This window comes from Glossina fuscipes, unplaced genomic scaffold (assembly GCF_014805625.2).
Source record: "Glossina fuscipes isolate IAEA_lab_2018 unplaced genomic scaffold, Yale_Gfus_2 128, whole genome shotgun sequence".
Taxonomy (NCBI): domain Eukaryota; kingdom Metazoa; phylum Arthropoda; class Insecta; order Diptera; family Glossinidae; genus Glossina; species Glossina fuscipes.
The window spans coordinates 1,727,333-1,745,739 of NW_023998471.1; the positions used below are offsets into that span (position 1 = coordinate 1,727,333).

The following is an 18,407-nucleotide window of genomic DNA, read 5'->3' on the forward strand; positions in this document are numbered from 1 at the left end:
CGCGTCATACAAAGTTAACTGGTTAATGTACGCTGTACCGCAAATGGGGGTGGTGTATACGATAACCATTGTTTACGGTGAAAAAGTAATAGGCGAAAGTGTCCATCGAAAGTGTTTAAAGATACTTCAATCTCTGCGAAAAATGACTCCTGTTGAGGTCAGCTAATTCAGCCTTTCTTAATCTAATCCTTCTTCTGATCTAATAACTATAGAGAACGAACTTAATCTCTGTAATCTGGATATTTTACGTTTGAAATGCAATAGGATCTGAGTGTCAATAGGAAATTATAATGGCTCGAATGTTACTCTCTTCAGTACAACAGTCCTCTTGGACGCTGACTGAGTATCCAGTATACGTATCGATCAAGGTTTTAATCAATTCATATCGACTCTAATGCGAAAATATCTAGATTTTATTACACAGTATGACGTCGACACTATTTTTATATTTGAAAGTTACTTCAGAGGATGGATAAGAAAACATTTATAAAATTCCCAACTATAGTACACTTTTCTCGACACGTTCTACTTCATTGTAATCAAAGAATTAGGAAAAATAAAATTTGGGACACTTGTAAACAAATTCATTCACATATGGATGTATGGTGTGTATAAATATTTATTTGAAAATTAATTTCTATTCAAGTTTCCTTTAAGCGGAATAATTACTAACACTTTACGTTTTATGCCTGTGTTAAGTAAAACAAACAGCGCCACGTGAGCGTTGTATCTAATTAAATAAAAGAAGTTTCCGTTTAGAAATAAGTAAACATATGCACACTAAAATTTTACAGAAGAAGAAAACTGACCGCCTTTTCTATCGCGCAAAGAAAATTTTCGATCGCCGCCATACCATTTCAATAGCAACGTCATTACGAGAAAATAGTATGCCGTCGGAAGCGTTCGGAATCTTATCAATCTTATCTTACCTAGTCCCTGCAAACAATATATTTTAGAAATAATTTTGATTTCTCTACTCTTTTCCTTTAAAATGTCACGTAGTTCGTTAACTGCGTCTTGGTTTCTCATAGCGGATGCAAATATCATGTCAATATTATTTTCAACACCGAACTTCAAGTCGTTGATATCCTTTTCGGAGACAGCTGGCAAATCTACGGTGGCCGCTGGTAAATTAACCTTCTTATGCGAACATAACATACCCCATTTTTTTTTTTTTTTAATTATATAAAATTTAATTAATTACATTAATATAGTCAACTAAATTTTTTTAATAAAATAACCTTTCTTATTCCAATCTTATATGTTTTAAATTTTTATACATGTATATTATATTTTTATTAATAAAAATAATTAAATTAACTTATATTAATATAATAATTTTAAATTAAAATGGGAATTTTAAAATTACTGAAGTTTTTTTTTTTTCAAAAAAAAATTTTAAAATTTTTTAAATTTTGCGATTTTTGGCAAGTTTTTCGTTCCACTGACTCATTTTTTTTCTATGCATTTAAATTACTCTTCGTTTATATAGGCAAACTACTTTTGGTTTTCGGTCTTAGATGTCAAATGAACGCTTTTCAAGTTTATTGTAATTTATACAAGATTTTTAAATATTCAATTCCCCCCCCCTTAATGCTTTAGTTTTAAATGTATGAGTGCGCTCAACACCTGGTTCGGCTAATTTAGAAATATTTCAACAAATATTTAATTAATCAAAGCAAAGGAAACTTTCCTAGTACATTGGTTAGTGCCAGCCACTGGAGTTAAAACCTCTTGCTCTCAACTATATGACCTTGATCTTTGCCATTGCCATTTACAAACTTGGTAATTAACATGCTGCAAGATATATTTTAAAACTCCCATCGTCCAAGTAAACTTAGAAAGTGAATTTATTTGTTAAAAATTTTCATAAATATTATATGGAACATCAAACACAATAATTTTTCTGTTTTTCTATACTTTTTTTTCTTTAATAATTTCGCAGTCTTGTTTTACAAAGCTGAAGGTACATACATAGTAAATGTTAAATTTTGCTCGGCATTAAAAATAAATAAAACTTTTTTTTTTATCTCAATGTCAAGAGGTCTTGATGTTTAAGATTAATTATGGATTCTGCTATAACTTTGGCAGAAGATTTTAGATAGCCACCACTTAATAGCATAACAATGGGTATTTTTTCTGAACGACAGGTGGAAAATACAAAACGATCCCGTTCGATTACACCCTTGAAAAGAAAGTAAATACAATTGATTAAAAAGATGATATAAAATTGTAAAATTGCAATTTCAACCTCTGGGGTGATAGAGAGTGCACCTAAAGGATCTCCTAATAATATGTCTGTTCCAGCATTGTAAACCACTAATTGCGGCCGGAATTCTTTAAGAGCAAATTGCAATCCACTAAATATAAACATTTGAATGATTTGATTACATCAGGGGGATGTGATTTCGAATTTACCGTTTAAGATATCGTAAGTACTCAGCATCTTCCGTTTTGGGGAGCAATTCCACCCCACAATCTATTGCCAATTTAGCTGGCTCATCTTTTGGGTAGATATAAGCATTATACATATCCATTATGTAAACATTTCTATTATTAAGGAAATCTCTTTCATGTCCATTTCCTTGATGAGCATCCAAATCTATAATCATTATTTTTTTTATATAAGATTCCTCAGCGAATGTACGCTGTATTAATAAAGTGATGTCAGCATATGCACAAAATCCTCCTCCTCGATAAGAACAACAATGATGAAAACCTCCACCAAGATTTATAGCCCAGCCATGATTTAGAGCCAATTTTCCAGCCAAAATTGAACCAGCCGTTTGGAAACGCATAGGTTTCAAATAACCGCATTGCACGAAACAATTTGGTACAAATGCAAGTAGAGGAATCTCAGAGATTTTGGCTGCATTTATACTCCAATTAAGACTACGCAAATATTCGGGTGTATGAACTTTTAACAATTCCTCTTTGCTTATTTCTAAAGGCTCGTAGAATTTCCAATTTTCAATCCATTTCGCCTCGTTTAGTAACTATAAAAAAGAAAGTCGAATCGATTTTCCTTCCATACTAAACGAATGAATGAATTAGTTTACCTTAGCTATGTGTTTGCCTTTCTCTGCATCAAAAGGATGTAGTTTTTCCAATTTAGCAAAATGTACACCATATTGCTTTGAATAAACAATGGGAAACAATTGCAAATTATCGGTCTCTATTTGCTTATTGCTTTCGGCTTTATCGTCACTTGATTCCTCATTAATTTTTCGCTTAACCCATACAATCTCGTGCCTTTCCTCTTCACAGTGGACTTTTTCCGTAAACTTTTGCATTATTTTCTTAGTGTCGACATTTTGTTGAACTGCAAAGTCCAGAAGACTTAACAGTGAAATTTTTCCAAATAACAAACAAAAATACAATTTGTATAAACAAAAACTAATAAAGGGATTAAGAACTGGTTAAGGAACTGCCATAAGTATGAAATCTTTCGAAGCTGGCAATGCTAATAAAATCTGTTATTTTTCGCGTTATCCTGTTAAGATGTTTGTTTTTCTTTCAAACTTTACTTACTGTACTGGGTGAGGCGGCCGATTTTCTCTATTTTCGGAATATAAATGAAAATTTGTATGGTGTATCTGTTTTACTTTATGGGCAACAAGCAATAAACTCAGCAATCAAAGATGATTTTTTGTTGTAGGCGCAGACGTGTCCTTTGGCGGAGGTTGGGGTCATTTTCAAATTTTTTTCCAAATTTCCAGAGTTTCAGTTTTCCTACGGCTAGAAGAATCTTTACAAACAGACAGACAGATGAATGGATGGATGTTTACAAAAGGCAATCCACCCTTATTTCACAAAATACTGTTCCAACGTATCCAATATCATAAATAAGTATATATGCCTGAGAGTAAATATACATATATTGGTATAGTGATGATTCATTTTTCAGAATTGATTGCGTTTTTTTCCGCCACATCTTCTTATTTAAGAGAATTGGTTCAGTTTTCCAGAACTGATTCCGTTTTTTTGCACCACTTATTCTCATTTTACAAACTGATTGTTTTTTCCACCACTTATTGAAAGCAACTCTGTTCTCTCTGTATTCACAGCACATGGTATTTTTTTTTATAAGCCATGTAAAGGAAAAAACCAGCTAATGAATCTCTGTGAAATAAAAGAAGCGCAAAAAGAAGTGATTCGAACTGAAAAATTGAGAAATTAAACAAAACCTATCACAAAAAATTAGATAAAAAATTTTCTTCCTACTTGAACTTAATAAAAAAAGGCAGAAAAAAATGATTTCATTTGTTAACAAACATATTTTAGATTTTCCGATGGCTTGGTCGTTAAGAGAATGAAGATAGCTGCAAATATTGCTTAAAAAAAACTCTTCATTCTTTTTTATTAAGCACATTATTCCTTTTTCGTGACCGCAACGTTCATGGAGTCTCTGAGCCTTCCATCCCGATATTGCACTATGAATAATATGCCCTTTATTCTTAGCTGATGAGCAAATGATGAGCAAAAATGCTTCTTTTATATCTGAACATGTTTATTTAAATAAATTTGATTAAAATATTATTCTTATTACAAAACTCATATATGTATATTTATGTTTATACGTATATAAAAAAACTTAGCAATTCCTAACAATTTCATAACGCTACATAAAATTAAATACGAACTTTAGTTTATTACGCTTTAACTTAACCAAAAAAGTTTCGAAATTTCACTTTTCATTTATTTTATTATCTGTATTAGAATTATATTTTAATTGGTTATTATTTAATTTAGCAATTTTTTATGAATTTGATTTTTTTATTACTTTTTTGGTTTACTTTTATAAAACAAACGAAAATATATAAAAATAATATATGTGATTAAACGATGAAATTCTCTTTTTTACGCTATGAGTAATTATCAAAAATAGAAAAAGCTAAAAAAGGTACAAATAAATATGAAGGTGAAAAAAATTCAGATAATCACTAATTATCCGGTTATTTAGTCTTTTTTAAGTATTGATTAAGTTTTAATGAGTAAAGATGTGTTATGAAAGCTGTTGTTGTCATGTTAAGAAAATTAAGAATTTCGTTTTTAACATTATGCTTGAACATTTTGTAAGATTTGGACTTTTGTAGCACATCTGAAGTTGCCAATTGCCCTTGTTTCGTGCAGTTGTAGAGAGTTTCATGTGCCGTTGTGCACTAACAAGCTGTTGGTGGTGCTAACCTGGATATAGGTATTGATTAGATAGTAAAAAGAAGAGAGAAAGGCGCGACAGGGAGTAAAAGAAAAAATAAAAATAAAGTTTACTTGTATGGTTTTTTTTTTTTTTTTTTTTGAAAATTTGCTTTTGGAAAAAAGTATATCTTACGCATCGGTGCTGGCCCCAGGACCGGTATCTTCAAACAATACTTCTGCTCTTGTACTGATTATGTAAATTAAACAAAATGAGATGACGAGAACTACGCAACCAATTGAGAAAGTAATTGTCTCATGTAAACGTGAAGGACGGAGAAACATACGGGCGCTAAATGGCGCCCAAGTTGATTCAGTCCATGTTGAATATTCCCCCGAAGTCCAATTGTAATCTAAAAAGTTTACAATAAGCTGATACTGATAATATAACTACAAAAAAAGGCATCTTTACATACCTTCAATAATAAAGGCAGGGCTAAGGGCCAGAGAATAGTTTTGTGTTGTAAAACGGCATTCACCTTTACCGTCGAAACCGGCAAACCAATGACGTGGCAAGTAATTGCATTTACTTTCGCTAATATTTTCCAATTTATTCGATAACAAATAACCCAGAATACGATAAGTCCAACCAGTTGACTCTTGAGGACTTCCGGCCACACTTATATATCTATTTGGCGGTATCTGCAAAGCTGGCAAACTATTCGGTTTTGAAGCAGCTTTAAAAAGTGGACAATCAGCTGACATTGTAAAACAATAGAGAAATTCATCAATCAGTAATGGATTAGCTAATTTATTGGATGTATAATTCTCGTAGGTTAACATCTCATACAAGGCCATTGCAACCACTGAGGATATATTTCGAATTTTCATTTGTACTGAGTCAGCCGGGAAATAACGAAACGCTTCATCTATTGACATAAGTTGAGTGTAATCCCGCGAAGTGTTAGCATAATGAAATTTTATGTTAACCTCGTCGTCATAAATCGAATGATAATAACGATTTGTCGGCGGAGCATTTAATACACAAGCAGGAAATGAAGTATTTTTACGTAAAAATGATTGAATAGAGCTAGGTGGCATCTCGTAGCCTAGCGAACTGTTGAATTCAATATTAAAATCATATTCTTTACGGGAACCGTACCGTTTTAGTTTACTTAGAAGTTCTTTAGCTTGAGGAAATTCACTAATGCTATGTAATCTGATTGAAGATATTTCGTCAAATGTATTTAAATCCAGCACAAACTCAATATTATCGAATGCTATAGGTGCGTTGCGTGTATAGCGTGGGGGAAAAGCTAAATTTTCCAAATCAAATACTAATTTTTGAGAACCGATATAATCATAGGATTCGCCGTTAAGTATGACAAACATTACATTCAGCTGGCGGTTTTTCAATATCGATTGATCCGGCAGTAGTAGCTTTAACATATGAGCAACACTCACGAGAGTGCCAAAACCCATTAACGAATCCATGGCGCCCAAACCTGCAAATATTGAATTAAATATAAATAAATATTTATTCTATGATTACCTCACCAGTTAATTCAAACATTGAGGTGCTATCCAGACGACAAGTAACCATTATATATTTCTCTTGATTAGCAGCATAGTCAAGACGGTTTTCAATTTTACGTGGAAAGAGAGTGGCAAAGACATTTTTACCCTCCAATGGGTCACAGTAACGCGTACGCCCTAAGTTATTTATAAATTTCGTGCGTCTCATGCATACTTCAGTACTGACGGCCGCCGACATAAATGTGTTCACCTCTATTGCGCAAAGAGATCTACGAGAGTGTGAAGCGTAATCAAAATTATTAAAGTCTTCAAAGCATTTAATAAGTTTTTTGATTTCATCTTGATCGGGCACGTAATAAACCGGAAACGGTAAATCTTCGTATAACAAACCGGTGCCCCAAGGGTTCCAAGTTCCTTCTTGATTATTCGCCCCACATGTGGGCGATTCTGTACTGCTACTGTTTGGCAAGAATATTCCACTGTACTGGTTAGGACACTGCAACTCGTGTGAGAAATTTGTCATTTTGTCGGTGTTAGAATCGATGAGCAAAACCACTGAAATGTTACGACCACCTTCATTCTTTAAGCGCATTATATTCTCACGTGAAAAGAGGTAAGGCGGTATCATAGGAGCATAAGGCGGGGCGGAAAGACTTCTTAAAAGAAAATCAAAATCTGATTTTTCTTCAATTAAATGCAAAGCACCCACAGAACCAGATTGAGTGGCTAAAAAAAAATAAAAATAAACAAAAACTAAGAAAATTCAATTTTCTTTGAAGTAAAAACAACTCACATGTGCATCCTACTTGATGGGTGCCATTCAAACGGCGAAAACAACTTGCTCCGTTAATAGGCACGTAAATTTTGTCCCGTAATCTTTCTCCGTATACTAAAAAAAATCAAAAAAAATATTCGCTCATAAATGTAATGTTTATTATTATTATTATTATTTTAATTTTAGACTAATGAAATGAATTCTTAGACTAAAAAAAGACATTGAGCACTAGCAACACAGGCTATCGGCTCAAATGTAATGTTATAAATGTAATGTTATTAAAATGCTATTGCGAAGAAACCACACATTCATTTGTAAATATTACAATTTGCTTTTCCAAAAAAATGTTTTTTTTCGTGTTGCGTTACGTTTGACTTTTATATACCTCTTTTTATTTTTATTGCTTGCGTCAATATTGTTAGTAACACTGTTAACCTGTAGATAGTCCTGTACATGGTCTTGAAATTTATTAACAATAATTTTATTTTAGGTTTTTTTACACTTTTCCCTTAACTTATTTGTTTTGATTTTTTGTAAAATAAAAAATAAAAACGATAGTATTCGAAATTTTTTTCACTCTGTCATCTGATCAGCATCTGTCATTGGAAATTTATATTACCTTAGAGTTGCCAGAGTTCAATTAGTGATGGAGATCGTATGTTCTAAAAAACTCCGATTCACTCTTAATTAAATTTTTAATTAAACACAGATCACCAGGCGTTATATCAACGACAGGAGAATTTTGAAGTGTATCCCACACCTTGACCGAACCGTCACGACTATCGATAACAATTTACAATACAAAAACAACAGTAGTAGTGCATCAAGTGAATAAAGCATATAAATAAATAAATAAACCGTTTATAAAAAAATAAAGCATATTGTGGCTTTTCTTTTCTTTTTTACAATTTACAATTTACAATAGTGGAATGAGCCTCAACATTATAAACTGCTATCTCAGGGCGTTCTAAATCTCTGAGCAACATTATTAAAACATCTCAGATATTTACTTGTGTACATTTGTGTGTAAATTTTTAAAAATACTTAAAAAACCTGCAAGCGTCCATTGAAATCACCTACGGCTCATTTAATTCATATATGTCCAGAATGACTGTGTAATTCGGTTTTGAACCTAGCACCACGAATTTAGCTAAACAAGGAATCAATTTGCAATCATATATTGTATAATTTACCGATTGATTCATATGTTCTATAATCTGTCCATAATGTAATCTGAATATTTTACTCGCTTATTTTTTCAAACAGAAAATAATTTATTTGGTTGCTTAGATTTTCTTTTTGTTCTGGCAAGGCATAAGATACGGTTAATTATCCTAAGCTAAAAAAAAACTTTTAAAAATTTTACCTTCCCGGGAGGTTATTTCATACGGTCGTATGTTCTCGGTTGATAAGCCGGCTTTTGCCGGTCTAAGTGAACCTAAGTGAAATTCTTAATCGGCACGAAATCGAATTCACTTTTCATCTAAACCCCTTAAAATCTCACGGTGGTCATGTGTGAGGTATCGTATGGGCTCACCATTGATTGCTAGTAGAGTGCTCTTATGCAAAGTAATTAGAAGCAATAGATTTTTAATTTAATTTAACACATACAATTAACTGATAAGTACGCATAAATCATATGTTAGTTATCTGTTTTACCGATTTTATTAAACAAAGAAGAGATGTTCTTTCCTTCTTTTTGTTCTGTTTTTCCACTAAATGAAACGTTCAATAAAACCGCATCACGTGTAAGTTTTCTTTATATAAATTTGTCGTCGCTTTTAAATAGCTTAGTGTTATTGCATTAATTAATTGCGTAAGTCGCTCGAAGAAGAGAGAAAATTTTCTGACCATTTTAAAGGGGGAGTTTGAACAACGAAACATAATTTTTACAATGTTTGGTGTTCCCGTGATTTGTTTACTACTCATGGCTTTGCATGCATATACGGCCTTTTATCGCTATGAAAGATTCCGGCGACTACTTCTGCACGTGGCGAATGTGCGTTAAATTTAAAAAATTGCATTAACATCGAAGGTAACGAAATTAATTAATTAACTATTATAACAAAAAAAAAAAACAATTTTTATTAATATTTTTTCTTTCTTTATGTTTTATTTTAAAGAGTGGACAATTAAAAAATTCGATTTTTGTCAATATGACACTGTACTCTTCACGTCCAAAAATGGAAAAAATCGGCCATGCCCATAGAAAGTTACCATTAAGTAAATTTTATTTTTTCACTTTCTTGGGGTTTTACGCTTATTTATCATAAGGAAACCAAGACAGAATATTTAATGGTATTTTCTGCACTCTTCAAATGAAAATATATTATCTGCCTAAAAATTGGTTGATTCTAAAATGAATACGGTAGACATCGCGATTAAATTTTTCTTAATAATACCTAGCTATATGGGTATCAAATAAAATAACTTGGAAAGTAGAATGCGGAATGCGCAGATTGTGCCCCCGCCGAATATAACTTTCTTGCTTGTTTACATTCAGTTTTCATTTGTAAATTAAATGTAAATTCCATCGGGACTAATAAATAAAAATAATTAAAAGGAAAAGATTCATGATCTATGCTGTTACAGGATTTTTCATTTAAAATTGAAACCCTTCTCACCTTATTCTAGCATAGGGAACATAACAACATAGTTTACTTTTATGAAAAACTATTTTCTATTATGAACATTTTTACTATAAGTTCAAATTGGCGAAACTCTTAAATCAGCTGATGACCATCTCGCGATAAGAATTGTAGTTTCACCCAATTTGCTTTACAAAGTTTTCACGTTACAGAAACAGATTATCTCTCATATAAATGTTATAAATTTCAAGCTAGAAATTAGTTATTATTTTTTGGTTTGTTGTAGACGTTGGGAGAAAAACCTTTTTCCTACAGATCTATAACTCCGGTAACATTTTATTCTATTATGTTTTATTTGAGGGTGGGTTGCGTTATGGTCAAACGTAAATGAAGAAATATGCTTCTCACACTTCTGAATAATCAAAGAAGACAATTCTATAAGAATAAGACTCAACACTCAAGTACATTTTCAGAAATCAAAATTTGTTAATTTCATTTGAATTAATTACTTATCTAATAATTACTTATTATCTATACAATTTTTAAAATAGTGTGTCTTCCGATCTTATATATTCCCCGATGTCTGATTGATGAAAACAAACAGTAATTAAGGGATCTGCTGTTTTGCAATCTGTAGTAGAACGTGCCAACACACCAAAGCCCAACGGCAAATCGTTCATATTGTAAACCATAACACCTTGATATTGTCCGGCATTCTCTGTTATACGACCCAAACCCGATTTCGGTATATGATTTCCGTAAAGAAATTGTTGTTCGAATGATGGTTTTAGCCAAATTTTATATTGAGCATATGGGGCCAAATAATATAAGGCTGTAATGTGAATTTTTAGTTTATTAGTTTTCGAGAATTTGCCAAAACAAGTGCCAACGCTAATTAACTTTTTATGACCAAACGATTCAGCCATTTTTAGTATACGTTCTGATACGTAGTAAACACGATCGAAATGTTCTCGAAAACAATAGGTGCCATCGGGTCGATCAATTAATTGTTTAATGTTTGTGCCAATGCTGAAAAATATCAAATAATTTATCACGAAACCTTTTTCACATAATATCGGCGAACATTTACTTACTATTTTGCAAGTTTTTCGAATAGGATTTTCGCCCTTTCGTCACTTAAACGTTTCATTTTTTGTAATTAAACGCGTTTTTCGAAAGTCAATAACAAAAGTCGCTTATTTTATTAAAGTTAACCAATGCACTTAAAATTTATTTTCTTAGCTTTATGTTTGCAGAGTATGGATAGTTTCAGTTTTGTTATTGTTTATGAGCACGTGTTATGCCGAAACATCTGTTAGGTTTTCATGATGAAGTTGTCAACATTATAATAAATTGCATATGCCTTAGAGCTGTAATAAAATTTATAACAATCCTTAAATGATGCCAATCGAAAGTGTAAATTAATTTCTTTCTGTAACTAAATGCTGAATAGATTACACTCAAATATCAAAAGGAACTGCGAAAAAAAAAATTGTATGTGAAGTCTTAAATATACATATAGTAAGTGGATGGAATTTTCATAGAAAAAATATTAATTATTCATTTATATTGAATTTAGTAAAATATGCAACACTTCAATTTCAGAAGTTCTGTTAAAAAGAGATTTTGTTTATCGCATAAAACGCTTTACAAGGCTTGGCAACCTAAGATTTTTTTTAACAACTCTGAGTTATAGTTAACAATAAATATTATTTTATCAGTCTTCATCTGAATTTTATGATTTTGTTATGAGTAAGTCGTAGTGATTTTAAGCGTGAAAAAGAAAAAAAAATTAAAATCTAAATTATTGCTACGCTTATAGAATTTGGGTATATTCCTTTAATCATAGCTTTAATAACCAAAGATGTTTTTAAGACGCTTGTTTTCATCATTCGTTGAACCTCAACCAAGTGATTTGATTGGTTACATACAACAAACACCACAAGTTTTAAATCAAAGTTTTAATAGCTCTACCGCCGGACTAGAGAGCTTGGCCTGGCTGCACAATGTGGCACCTTGTTTCCCGTTAAGAAATGATCAAATTCAGGTCATACAAGAGCCGACACATTTTTACGATACCCTGGTGGAAAGAATCTCAATAGCGAAAAATCGTATCTTCTTGGCTAGTCTATATTTGGGTACAGGACAATTGGAAAGTAATTTCGTACAGATACTTAGAAAAAGCTTGCAACAACAATCAACGTTAAAAGTGAATGTACTTTTGGATTTTACGCGCGGTACTCGTGGAGAAATAAATTCCAAGACAATGCTTATGCCATTAGTGAAAGATTTCGGTGAGCAAATGCAATTAAGTCTGTATCACACCCCTAATCTAAGGGGCATGACTAAACGTTGGATACCTCCACGTTGGAATGAGCTATTAGGTTTGCAGCATATGAAAATATATTTATTCGACGATGCTGTACTTATATCAGGAGCCAACCTGTCGAATGATTATTTTACAAATCGACAAGATCGTTATATACTTATTGAAGATAAGGCTTTAGCGGATTTCTATGCAGAGTTCATTTCCCGTGTGCAAGAATTTAGTTTGGCAGTGCGTAAAGATTCTGAGGTGGGTTTGCACCACAAATGGAAAATTTTACCATACGAAGGCACAAAAGAAGAATTCACGGAAAAAGCTAAGCAACGAATCATGGACTTAATGCAAGATGCCTATAAAAATCAGCAGAAAGCTTTATCTAATTGTGTAAAAGCTGACACGTGGATATTCCCATTAATAGAAATGGGGCAAATTGGGATACATCACGACAGCGTTGTGACGAAAAGACTGCTATCGAACTGTGTGGCTGGTTCTCGTTTAAAACTAGCAACAGGCTATTTTAATTTAACCCAAGAATACATGGATACCTTAACTCATAAATGTCTAGCGAAATGTTCGATATTAATGGCGCATCCTAATGTAAGATTTTTCCACTCATTATGAAAATTATTTATAGCTTACAATCACAATATTTCAAGGCTAATGGTTTTCAAGGAGCTCGAGGGCCAGCTGGCAGTATTCCTACCGCTTATTCTTTAATAGCAAAAAGTTTCTATGAAAGTTTGGTGCGTGGTCAACAAAATCATCGCGTCAACTTTTTCGAATATGAAAAACCGGGTTGGACTTATCACGCGAAAGGGTTGTGGTATTATTTGCCCTGTTGTTCATTGCCTAATTTAACTTTAATCGGTTCGTCGAATTTCGGTGAGCGTTCCGTCAATCGAGATTTGGAGACACAAATTTGTTTAATAACGACTAGTCAGGATCTAAGCGAACGTTTGCAAGCCGAAAACGAACGTCTTTTCAGTCTTTCCTCTACGGCTGAGCGTCAAATAACCACTCGACCTGTTCCAACATGGGTGCAGGCTGTGGTGAGAATATTTCGAAATTTCTTTTGAATGTTCCTTCTAAACAGGCTTAAATAAGACAGTTTTAAATTTAAGTGCGAAATGAAGGGTTAATCGCCATTTCTTGCTGTAATATATATATATATGTATATTTCCGTATACCTACCATTTTTTGTGTTTTGTGCCATTAGTTATAGTGCCTTTTTTTGTGAATAACTTGATTTGATGCCAAATGGAGTATGTGAAACAGTTTTATGTACTTCCATTAAATTTTGTGTTTTCGAAGCTATTGTAGTTTTTCATAAACGGTATAAATTTTAGCAGATCTTTACTTTGTTCTTTAATTAAATGCAGAAAAATGTTGGAAATTGGTATTATAAATAATAAGATGTAGAAGCTGTCATGGGAGAGTTAAATTTTTGCAACACATGTTTTTTTTGCAAGGGTTTTCTCTGAAATATTGAAGTTGTTTATAAATACTCTCAATAGTGAATTAAGTAAACGTGGGCTACATTACAATTAAAAGTCTTGTACGCACATTTTTATATAAACGCACATTCTTAGTTAAAGTATAAACTTTAAGGATATTTAAAAAAGCAAATTGAATTTTATATCATCAGTATAATCGGGTCATACATCTTCACGTTAATATAAACTTTTAATGAATGCTAAACTGCACTGAACAAACTTCACATTAAAAGATGCGTTTACCTATACATTTATGTCCAAAAACAAAAGTATTTTAATATTGTAAACCCAAATGCAATTTGAAACTTTTAAAACACATCGAATATATAATGTATAATATCTGAAATCATAATTTTTACTGTTTGTCGGCAATTTACTGCTAACGGTGCTAGCTGTAAATAACATGGAAAAATCATACTAATAGCACATTCAGCAGGAAATGAAAACCCACTCGATGAGAGCAAGCAAAAAATTATTTGAAATAAACTTTGTTTCTTTTTTTCTATAAGGTTTAAAAGCTGTCATCGTGAAAACAGAAAGTATAAAGGTATTGTTAAATCATTATCTGTATTTACATTGATCAATTCAAAATACATCTTCAAAATATGTTTATAATGAATAAAATGATTTGACAAATCTAAATTATCCCACCTTATATGTGTGCTTGCATAAAGAAATATGATAATGACAATAGGAAATACAATATATCGGAATATCTTGTAATGTATGCACATGTCTATATGGTGGCAAACCGAATTCATACACACATAAAAGATTGGCTTTAACAATTGTTTGTTCACCTCAGAAAATTTCTTTTTAGTTTTTTTTTGTTTTTCGCTAGTTGTGAAAAATTGCGATTTAAAAATAGCAAGGGCGTTATGTACAAAATGCAGCATTTTTATATGATCTAACTTTTTAATTCCCAAAAATGAAAACATAGGGATAGAATAGCTAACTTTGGCAACTACAGTATGTGACAACTTAGTTAATATACAGTAAATTAAGTGTTATTCTCAGAAAAGAGAAGAAAATACTTGAGAACATGTTAATAAGTTTACCAAAAGAGTTTAATTACTCCGCACGTTTTGGCTCTTTTTAAATGTGAGAGAGACGTTGAAAATAGTATTTTCACATAATTATATGAACAACAACAAAACGAAAGAAAACACATTGAACATATTGACTGTTTAGTAATTTACATACGCACCACTCATAGAGCTTTGCATTTATATTTAATCAAACAGCTGACTGGTTCGATTCGAACCGAGTAGTAGTTGAGCTGCTAAGTACAATTTTAATTTAATGTTTTACGAGTTTCTCTCGATCGTTTGCGAGTTTCAGATGTCGAGACTGTTTTCGCGTGTTTGTAAAAATAACTGTAAATTATTAAGAAGAAGCAGTTTTGTTTACAAACAGCAAGAAGAACATGAGTTGATAAATAAAAAAAAGGAAAGAAAAAGCCAATTATGAATGAATTAAGAAAAATTAATAACAAAAACATAAAGTTCAAATTTGTGGAAGAAATTTCCTTTAATTTAATATTTGTATTAAATGAAGCATTTGTGAAGTGTGTACAATTGTTGCGTGTAAAATCCACTTCTGGATTATTTTAACAACAATTTTGCAAAAAGGAGGTAAAAATCATCAAATTTTCTTGCTTTTTTAAAAAAAATTTATTTAAATAAATGAAGTGGAATGAGGATACCATGCAGTTATTAATTGAAAGAATTCAGTCGCGAAGTTTGTGTAAAATTATCCGTTATGATATCTTAAAAATGTCGCAGTGTTGTTACAATACCAAAAAAATTAGATGAAAGTATGAATTTTAATATCATATGAGCTTAATATTTTTTAGATCACGAAATGTTCAAATAAATTTGATGTATTTTTGCAAACAATTTGTTTTTGTTAACCACTTTTGCGCGTCTAACGGAAATGCGTTATTAAAATAAAATAAATCTAGTTTTGTGTTAATTTTCTCTTCGAATTATTATTGTTTACCTTCTTGAAATCGTGATTATATTATTTTCCTTTGAAACGAAAAACGAAAAGCTGCTATTAAAGGCTACTATGCTGCAATTAACTTGGAAAAATAAAAACAAATTAAAACAAATAAAATAATTATATTGGCTTTAAAACGAACATTCTACAAATAATATCTAAAAAAGTATCTACGCTTTGAGAGAATGTTTTTTATGCGCTATCTTCAACTACTCTATGAAAATTGCTGTGTATTGTTTCTTATTAGAGTGTGTCGCTGTGTGGGCGAGAACGACTATGCTTGTTCCTTATCTAAAGTTACATACGCCCGGTTAAGCTTTAATAAAAGTCCATAAAGTAACCAATAGGCAGACAAGACGGACAGACAATTGTAGTTAGGTTGATTAGAAATGTGTATATACCTGCATAGTTTCCCATGCACACAAAAATGGAGACTTAGACTTAATATATCCTTTTTGTTTCGATAGGTATCAAAATTAAAGTTAATAACAATAATAATATATTAAAATTTGTAATTTGGCAGAATTCTGACAAGATTCTACATGTTGTTTACAGCAGTTACATGTGAATTCATCCAGTGTAAACACTAAACTGGGTCATGGCTGACTATTAGACACTCTACACTTGCCTACAATTATTCATACAACGACTTTTTCAAAATAAAATGCTCCGATCCGAATCGTTTTAAAAAGCGTTTTTCCTTAGGTATATGGAATTAGTCAAAATATTTCAAAAATTGTGATCTGTAAGTGGAACAGAACGAGAGAAAGATGGACTGACATTTAGAGAGGCAAAAAAGGATTTTGAATCGATCGGTATAATAAAAATTGAATCTATCTTCTGGATGTTCTTCCAGATGTCGCACACATCTGCACAAACTTGCATCACAAGTTGTCTAGGGTATAACAATCTATCTTTATCGTGTTCGTACCACTTTTTTGTATTCGACAAATTGTCTTATGGGCTCTACTAAATTGCTTTGCAAGATTTCATGAATAATTTATTCTGTCAGTGCCGTTAGCGCACGAAAATCTGTTTTATCCTCTGGATAGTGAGAAATATTTCTTTTTTTTCCGTTTATTACGCTAATTAACGTTAATAATGTTTCAATATTATGCATTGCATTGTGGATAATAGGAAAAACAAAATTACAAATAATATGTGTATTGTATTTTTCTGAATTATAATGGTATAGTACAACGAGATGCTGCCTGTTCAACGATACTTTCGATGCAGTTATTAAATTTTCATTTCGTATTGTTTATTCTTTATTTTTGTATTCTACTCCGCTTGTGATACAGGATGTATTAAGTTAGTGCGGATGTAAGTAACACGCAGAAGGGCTTAAGATAGATCCATGTTTTATACTGTGTAAATCCTTCGGAAAAAGGTTCAATTTTTAATATTTTTAATTAACTGGTTAATTAGCTCGTTGAGCAAAAAAATTGGCTTTAGAGGATTTGGATCACATAGCTCTATAAGGAAAGGAAGCTCTTATGTGGAAAGAAACTCTAACGCCTGTGCCAGATTTCAAATCAAGTTCCGTTTCTGGCAGCAAGTCATAGATGTTTGCTTATTGCCAACGTTCTCGACGAATTTTCCATAAATTTGAAATTTGACTTCTGTGTGGATCCTGTTACGTGCCCTTCGTGCTTACTTTTCCGTTTCATTCGCGCCTAACTAAAAGTGCAGATATTATAGTTTCCTACCTCGTTTATCGAGACAAAGCAAGTAACTGGTAGTAATTAGACAGATTAAATCCATCCAGCATCCGATTAAGAAAATATAAGTTACATGAAATGTCTAAAACATGCGTAGAAACGGTCTTCATTTTGAAAAAGAAAAAGGATTAGCGAAAATTAAAAAATCAGTTTTGAATATTTCAGTTGTCATAACTTGTCTGGCAAGACTTCTAGGACTTTCTTTTTAACTTTGATATGATTTGATACTTCTGACTGCACTGTCCGATATAGGTAATCCTCATGGCGGGCCTTCACGAGCAAAAGATTATCTCAGTCCAATTCAAATGTTCTTAAAACAAATGAGTCGAGGTTTAATGGTCTTATATCTTTTCACGGTTCGTATTCGAAGGAAACAGTGGAAAATTTTTACCAAAGCTATGCCACTAAGACTAAGCGGTGTGAACTTTGCAAAGATCTTTAGCTCTGCCTTTGTGTTGCTCCTGAGAGACATCTCAACGCCTTGAAAGGCCTATTCCATATTTCGTAATTAAGAAGATCAGTTGACGCATTAAACCTGCCAGCTTTCAAACAATGTGTTTTCATAAAAGGCTTATGACAGATCTGTTATGGGGAAAATTGTCATCTTAAATTAATCGAATTGAAGTAAATTTCTGTAAAAGTCTTTTTCCAATTTTCTTCATTTAGCATATTTTGTTCTTTTCGTTGTCACGAATGCAATGGCCTTAATAAATGTTGTTGTAACCAAATGGTTTAAAGTAACAAAAATCTGACAGATTGGGGACATGTGTCATTATTAATAATAATAATAATAATAATAAACGTGGAATTTCCCTTCTTTTCGTTCCAGAT

General features: G+C 31.9%; 5 protein-coding genes across 8 annotated transcripts in view; 2 read left to right on the forward strand and 3 right to left on the reverse strand.

The window, feature by feature from the left end:
* Positions 1-1,929: 1,929 nt before the first annotated feature.
* LOC119640845 (histone deacetylase 11) lies at positions 1,930-3,395 on the reverse strand. The gene is made up of 4 exons (XM_038039109.1): positions 3,060-3,395; positions 2,419-2,996; positions 2,252-2,360; positions 1,930-2,185 (listed from the first exon to the last, which is right to left on the reverse strand). Exons 1-4 carry the CDS (start codon positions 3,291-3,293, stop codon positions 2,027-2,029), a joined length of 1,080 nt encoding a protein of 359 aa, XP_037895037.1. The 5' UTR covers positions 3,294-3,395; the 3' UTR covers positions 1,930-2,026.
* A 1,471-nt stretch (positions 3,396-4,866) lies between these two features.
* Positions 4,867-7,982, reverse strand: LOC119640807 (nicastrin). Its single transcript, XM_038039046.1, has 6 exons — positions 7,833-7,982; positions 7,466-7,561; positions 6,694-7,398; positions 5,613-6,641; positions 5,333-5,549; positions 4,867-5,187 (listed from the first exon to the last, which is right to left on the reverse strand). The coding sequence occupies exons 1-6, from the start codon at positions 7,900-7,902 to the stop codon at positions 5,163-5,165; spliced, it is 2,142 nt and encodes a 713-aa protein (XP_037894974.1). The 5' UTR covers positions 7,903-7,982; the 3' UTR covers positions 4,867-5,162.
* Positions 7,983-8,586: 604 nt separating this feature from the next.
* Positions 8,587-14,839, forward strand: LOC119640884 (CDP-diacylglycerol--glycerol-3-phosphate 3-phosphatidyltransferase, mitochondrial). Of its 3 annotated transcripts, none has more exons than XM_038039190.1 (3): positions 8,587-9,195; positions 11,885-12,958; positions 13,018-14,839. In XM_038039190.1, the coding sequence occupies exons 2-3, from the start codon at positions 11,900-11,902 to the stop codon at positions 13,435-13,437; spliced, it is 1,479 nt and encodes a 492-aa protein (XP_037895118.1). In that variant the 5' UTR covers positions 8,587-9,195; positions 11,885-11,899; the 3' UTR covers positions 13,438-14,839. The 3 variants fall into 3 exon arrangements, with proteins under 3 accessions (XP_037895118.1, XP_037895116.1, XP_037895117.1); XM_038039189.1 differs by lacking the exon at positions 8,587-9,195 and adding an exon at positions 11,751-11,787; XM_038039188.1 differs by lacking the exon at positions 8,587-9,195 and having other exon boundaries at positions 11,734-12,958; positions 13,018-14,838.
* On the reverse strand, positions 10,396-11,404 carry LOC119640885 (60S ribosome subunit biogenesis protein NIP7 homolog). The gene is made up of 2 exons (XM_038039191.1): positions 11,130-11,404; positions 10,396-11,064 (listed from the first exon to the last, which is right to left on the reverse strand). Exons 1-2 carry the CDS (start codon positions 11,183-11,185, stop codon positions 10,578-10,580), a joined length of 543 nt encoding a protein of 180 aa, XP_037895119.1. The 5' UTR covers positions 11,186-11,404; the 3' UTR covers positions 10,396-10,577.
* Positions 14,840-14,988: 149 nt separating the features above from the next.
* Positions 14,989-18,407, forward strand: part of LOC119640883 (putative uncharacterized transmembrane protein DDB_G0293652) — a 97,029-nt gene continuing 93,610 nt past the window's right edge. Inside the window, exon 1 of one of the 2 annotated variants that reach the window (XM_038039186.1) lies at positions 14,989-15,488. The gene's annotated coding sequence lies outside the window, so the exon portion shown is untranslated. The other variant, XM_038039187.1, reaches the window with a different exon arrangement.